Below are 6,499 nucleotides of genomic sequence, written 5' to 3' on the forward strand. Positions count from 1 at the left end.
AAACCAACACTGCCTAAAAAATCTGTATTTCATAACATTGTGTTATAGCAGGCTATTAATCATGAGAGCAGGGACATAACTATATTCAGTAGCTTTATCTGAACAATTACAAAACAAAAATGAAAAATGGAAAAAGTAAAATTCAACCACTGTTTTAACCAGCCACTGTTTTTTATTTTATTTAAAGTGTCCCATTCAGCATAAATTCACTGGACTAAAATCATGCAATTTGTTACGTATGCAAGTGCTTCCACCTACTGTTTGTTTATATGAATAACCTGTTTGATGATGCAACGTCTAAGAAATTATAATACATTATATAATAAAACTATAAATTATTACATTTAATGACTTTGGAATTGGAACAACCTAGTTTTGAAAAATACCATTGTAACACGTTTGGGTACAGGGTAGCCTACAAAAAGACCTCGACAGTACACTTTCCAAAAAATAAAACAAACAGACCAAACCTGATTCGCTCTCACCCTGACGTCCTGCTAGAATGTTCGAGCATCGGACTTTAAATGTTTTCACCCAAAACTGGTGTAGCGACTTCGATTCGAAAGGTCAGTGAATAATAAGAGTTTAGGCTACTTAAGTCCCCCTGTGGTGAAAATTAAGTTTTTAATGTTGTTTATATGTCTTATGTGGTGTTTTTATATGCTTTAAGACAAACCATATGCAAATTCATAAGTCAACATCATTGCTGAGTATTTTCTCTTTAGAACCGCAGTGATCTAAAAATCGCTGGTGTTTCTTAAAGCTGCAGTCCGTAACTTTTTTGGGTTAAAATGATCCATAATACATTTTTGAGCAAGTAAATAACCAGCCAGTGTTCATACATTTTTGAGCAAGTAAATAACCAGCCAGTGTTCAAAACTATCTGCTTGCCTTAGCTCGATTCAAAACGGTAAGCTTGTAATACTGTTTTTAATTCCAGTGGTAGGCTACTGGTGGATTTCTGCGGGAAATTCGAGCACGTCTTTGCGTCATGTTACACCTGTACACATCAATAATAAGTCCTGGCTAGGCCAGCAAACACATTTACATTGTGGCAACGTCTGTGGCACGTTGTATTTTTGCTATGGCAACGTCGCTGTCTACGTGCTCGCAACATTGTAACAACGTATAATTGTGAGATTGGACAGGGCTGTAGCAGCGTTGTTGCATGACATTCGGCAACTGAGAGAGACGTTCTGACATTTTTTAAAATTTTAGATAGGCCTATATCTCCCATTTAGCATTTTATGTTTTGAGGTTAATTTTTAACTAGTCAGATGTTAGATAATTATATACTTTTTAAATATTGTTTATCCTTATTATTTAATGGGGCTATCTGTAAATCATTACATTGTAATAAAAAAAATATATATAAATAAACAAATATACAAATTTCTTTTAAGTATAATAAATAAAACATAAAAAGCAAAAATCAGAACATTTAATGAACAAAACCGGGTTCTGTACATGGCAGACAGGGGAGCATAGTCGAAAGCCGGGCGATAAAGGTCGGTAACCGGAATCAGTCCAGGAAACATCCACAAATCCAGAGAAGCAAAGAAACGAATGAGACTAAATAGCAGACAAATCAAATGAAAAACTAAACAGTGCGAGCGAGGCTACATTAGTCACATTAGAAAATGAAGTTGTAGGTTGTGTTTGAATAATTACGTATCTTATTTAGCTGAGGTAAATTAAACGCAATACTCACGCATCTTCGCTAGATGAAGAATGAGACAACACAATGAGCCCAACAGGTGGTTGAAATTTAAAAGGCTGATTTTCGTGCTTCAGGGCAGTGACGAGTACATATGTAGTCCAGTGGTTGTCAAGACACCGTTGGCACAAACTTAAGCCCTGAACGGTGGTTTAATGCCAACATTGTGACAACGCTGTAACAACCTTCACCACACAACGTAGTTATAGAAATGTTTTGGCCATGTTGTTAAAACGTTGTTAGAAGGTTGGGTACGTTGTGCCAACGTTCTGTGTTTGCTGGGTATTGCGTGTGAGGATGTTGGAGGTAGAGATTTATAGCCTTTTCTCACAGCACTTGATATAATTAAACTTAGCAATTTGATGGCAGATCCAGAAAGGTTCAAACAAAAATCACCAGTGACAACTGGAGATTCACCCGTTGTAAAATGCAAAAGTGGCTACAGAAAAAAAACAGACTGCAACCGGGCGGTGACTGACAGCTGCACATTCTCCTCAAAACATTGGATTCATCTGCGCCGTGCCAAAGCACAATCCACACAAAGTTAATAATTCCGCGAATAACTGCAATTGCAGATTTCGAACAGAGATGGCGACAAATAGGAAAAACTACAGACTGCAGCTTTAAGTCACAAACTACCATGTAACCAATCACGTCAACATGCGGGCGGACTTTTGCATATCATTAACTATGACCACATTGAAGCAGTGGAGTCTCAAGAGAAGACAGGTTATCCCGGTATATTTTTCTGTTGATATGAAAAATCGGATAGATTTAGCAATATAGTAGGTGTATGATGTATATTACAATGTTATGATGAACATGCCTTTCTCCACTGACGTACTGAGTTGTTCAAAGCGTTTGTAAGGATAGACTAGGCCTACTGAATATTAGAAGGCAGCTGCCTGACTGATGTGAACAGGAACATGGTTTGTGTAACATTAGCAACACATTATAAGCTGTTTGATAACGTTGTTAAGCAAAAGGCTAATCCTATTAATTACGGTTATGTGTCTGACCTTGTAAAGAGCGATACCAATGTGCAGAGTTTACCTCAGTAAGTTGACTGAGTGGATCTCTGAGCTGGTGTGAGTGAGTGGAGGCGGGGCTAATTAGCATATTCATGGATCCGCATATACTGAATGAAGCAAGGGTGTAGTTACATTCAAGCTATTTTAAGGCATGAATAATTTTATTTCACAGGAAAAAACGTTTAAATATGTCATTTTGGTGATCAATGATAAGTTTTAATACAGATACAACAGATACAATTATTGACTACTACAGGAGGACTTTAAATGGTTTATCATCAAAGACAATGTATAAGGCTGCAACTGAATTCAAATCTTCTCCCTGTTCAGTTAATTTCCCCCACATTCAGCATCTCGTGTGCCCAGATCATGTGAGTGTAGAGTAGTAGATGTACTGTGCAAAGCTGTTTCCAGTCATTTTCTGGAATACTGCAAGACTTATCAGTGTTTGGTCTTGTGTGTGGGAGTTGCTACTCTGTGCTTCTGTCAATGTGACTGCTGCCAGCTATCTATGCCATGCATCAGTGTTTCTGAAGAGATGCCACCCTAACAGAATGACAATCTATAAAAACAAACATCCTAATTCCATTTCACAGCTTTAGATTTGTCACATGCTGCAACTGATTAACTTGCCTTGACTCCAATATCCATTACATTCCAAAACATTATGCTTGCATGGGCCTCATTTTGCACCCATCTTTTGGATGTCATTATGTAATTATTTACAAAAGAGGTAACAAGGTTTACCTCAATCAAAGTGATCCGATAGATAGATAGATGTTCAGCTAATCAAATGAAACCAGAATAGTTAAATATTCAAAATCATTTAGATAAAATATCAATACTACCATTCAGATGTACAAGATAATAACTGTGGGAGACACACTGTGCCAAAGGCCTCTGGAGAAGCACAAACAAACCAAGACCAATTCAGTGTGACAGCAGTCAGCTCCCTCAGGACCACCATGACCAAGACAACCGACAACAGCTGCCAAACACTGCCTGGCAGCGAAGATGAGGGGGAGTCAAAGCTGACTGGTACCTCATGCTATACAAACAAATTCTCTCTCATCCAAGTCCAAATGTTTTGATGATTTTCATGAAATATAAGACGATACAAACAGCATCCGAAATCCTGTTAAGAGATAGTCGGTATGGAAAAAAATAATAATTGAAACGGAAAAAGACAAATCCAGAGGGGATTAAAGGAATTAAACAACTGGAGAGAGAAATAGACAGAGTGAGAGAGTAGAAAGAAAGATAGAAAGAGAGAGCCGTATCGGGAATAATCACAGCATGAGAGGGAGAGACATGAGGCGGTGCTCTGAATAGGAAGCAGAGGGAAGGATGGGAAGAGATTAGTGCTGCACTCTGTGGACTCATCACTCAATGAAAGAACACTCTGAAAACAACAAGGGTGCTCAGCCTCAGGAGAACTGCATGGGAAAGGTGCGAGTTTCGTTTTAGGGAAATATAAAACTTGCTGGAAAACACTTTGGACTTACTGGATATTTTCAGATCAGGACAATCGGTTTGAGGAACTTCTAATTATGGATTGATACATCAAAGTAAGAACAGAGGAACCAGATCTAAGAAGGTTCTAAGTAACTTTTCTGGTAGGCTTTCCTGTGTATGTTGTGCTAATAGAATACATTAACCAATGTAAAACAAATTTTAATTATAAATCATATTTACAGACTGTTTTATTCTAAGTGCATTCCTTGCCCCAGATACTGTCCATCTGCTCTTATGCTCTGATGATCTGCTCTTGTGAAATACTGGAGGACATGACAAATGTAAAATTACCTTTTTAGGATTTAAGAGCAGAGGGCTTTCTGTGTTGAGTGTTTCTCCAACTGTGCCAGCACTCTTCTTGATGTAATCCTTTTAACGTGCAACTAAAAGAATGATCTCTTCATATTATATGGTTTTGATCTCGCTCTTGTTTCGGATCTCAGGAGCTAGTTGTCCTCAGGGCTGCCTGTGCACCTCTGACATACTGAACTGTGGCTCTTTAGGTCTGGATAGATTCCCCAACCTGCTTCCATTCACGACTTCTGTCTTGGACCTCAGTCATAACAGACTAACATGGCTGGCAGCCGACAGCTTCTGCGGGCTCCCAAGGCTGCACACTTTGCATATGTCCCATAACCGCATCTCCTTGCTCAGCCCAGGAGCTTTCCACAATGTCAGTGGTCTACGATACCTGGACCTATCTTCCAACAAATTGCAGGTGGTGGGGAAGTATCACTTCCAGAACCTACCGGCCTTGGAGGTGTTGTTGCTGTACAACAACCGTCTTTCCCGTGTGGAAAGCAACACACTAATGGGGCTTGGTAGTCTCAGAAAGGTTTATTTTAGCCTCAATCAGATCACAGACTTCCCGTTCTTCTCAGTTCGCAAGCATAGCCACCCCAACCTGGTTATGCTGGACCTCTCCTCAAACCGCCTGTTTCGTTTGCCCATGGATGACATTGTGCTGTTGCCTGTTGCGGTGCAAAAAGGCCTATTTCTGCATAACAACAGTCTGGAGTGTGATTGCTCTGTGTACCGCATGTTTTGGCACTGGGAGCAGAAGGGATACGCAAGCGTGAAAGACTACAAGGATGACTACAAGTGTCTGAAGTACGGTGAACCTCAAATCTCAATAAATTTTCTGCGATCTGCACACTTCTTTGAGAACTGTACGATTGGGAAGATGATATCCCTGATATCCCCAAAGGCAGATAAAGTTGTTTATGAGGGTGAACAAGTGAGACTGGACTGCACTGGAACACTAAACGGAGAAGACCTGTCCTACAGCTGGAACATTCCTCATCAAGAGAACATCTCTCAGCTGATCCATAACGGAACTCTACGTCTCAATCAAGACGGTAGCTTGGATATTCTTGCTGCCCAGTCCATAGATTCGGGGGTCTACCAGTGCACTGCTGTGGATAATACGAGGATGATAAATGAATCACGAGAAGTGAACCTAACTGTCGTAGCCCAGCGCTCCTCAGAGGAGACGTTCAACACAGGCTACACCACTCTTTTTGGGTGTGTTGTGACCCTTGTCCTGATATTGATGTATCTGTATTTAACCCCATGTCGCTGTGGTTGCTGCAAACCTCCTCCCCCCTCTCCAGGCATCTCAACCTTTGGGGAAGACCGCTGCACTCTGGCCTCTATCTTTGCAGATCCTTCAACTGATCGACTCAAGGGCAAGTCTCAGTCCGACAGGCACGTAATGTTCCTTGAGCCACTCATGGCAGGGAAAAACGGCCATCTGAAAGCTGCATTTGTTGTTGAACAGCCTGCAATTGAATGGGACACAGAAAACATTACCATTATCAGCGAAAGAAATTACTCAGAGTAGCACATTTGTGACTTCAAAATCCCACAGGATTGCTTAAACCTGTTTGAATTGTAGGTAAAAGTATCACCAATTAATCTGTCATTATTCCCTAATAAATTATTTTGATCCTCAGATTTAGAGGGTGTCTCCTGTCTCACAGTATATGAAAAAATGAATGCATGGGACTGTGCTGCTGCTAGTAATGTGCTGAAAATCCAAAGCGGCAAAATTTATATTTTAGAGACCCTAAGAGCAAATGTATTGAATTTGCTCCAAAAAGCTCAAAAGTCACTTTGACAAACAAAAGACACTGGTTGTCAGTAATGCAGTCATTTGCACAGATCAAAACAATCAGAGCTTCCTCTGATTTAGTCAGTTACACGTCTCATTTAGATGGGAAGATAGTGACCACAA

At 40.1% G+C, this 6,499-nt stretch overlaps 1 protein-coding gene across 3 annotated transcripts; it reads left to right on the forward strand.

Moving 5' to 3' along the window:
• The first annotated feature begins 4,041 nt into the window (after nt 1-4,041).
• Nucleotides 4,042-6,217, forward strand: LOC311073407 (amphoterin-induced protein 1). Of its 3 annotated transcripts, none has more exons than XM_084099149.1 (2): nt 4,042-4,316; nt 4,767-6,217. In XM_084099149.1, the coding sequence occupies exon 2, from the start codon at nt 4,889-4,891 to the stop codon at nt 6,104-6,106; it is 1,218 nt and encodes a 405-aa protein (XP_083955275.1). In that variant the 5' UTR covers nt 4,042-4,316; nt 4,767-4,888; the 3' UTR covers nt 6,107-6,217. The 3 variants fall into 3 exon arrangements, with proteins under 3 accessions (XP_083955275.1, XP_083955274.1, XP_083955273.1); XM_084099148.1 differs by having other exon boundaries at nt 4,133-4,364; nt 4,707-6,217; XM_084099147.1 differs by lacking the exon at nt 4,042-4,316 and having other exon boundaries at nt 4,516-6,217.
• Nucleotides 6,218-6,499: the final 282 nt, after the last annotated feature.

This window comes from Abramis brama (assembly GCF_963993115.1).
Source record: "Abramis brama genome assembly, chromosome: 22".
In the NCBI taxonomy this organism is placed as follows: Eukaryota; Metazoa; Chordata; class Actinopteri; order Cypriniformes; family Leuciscidae; genus Abramis; species Abramis brama.

Excerpts from the sequence above, each read along its gene's own strand:
- LOC311073407 (XM_084099147.1), top strand. The coding sequence starts at position 4,655 with ATGATCTCTTCATATTATATGGTTTTGATCTCGCTCTTGTTTCGGATC.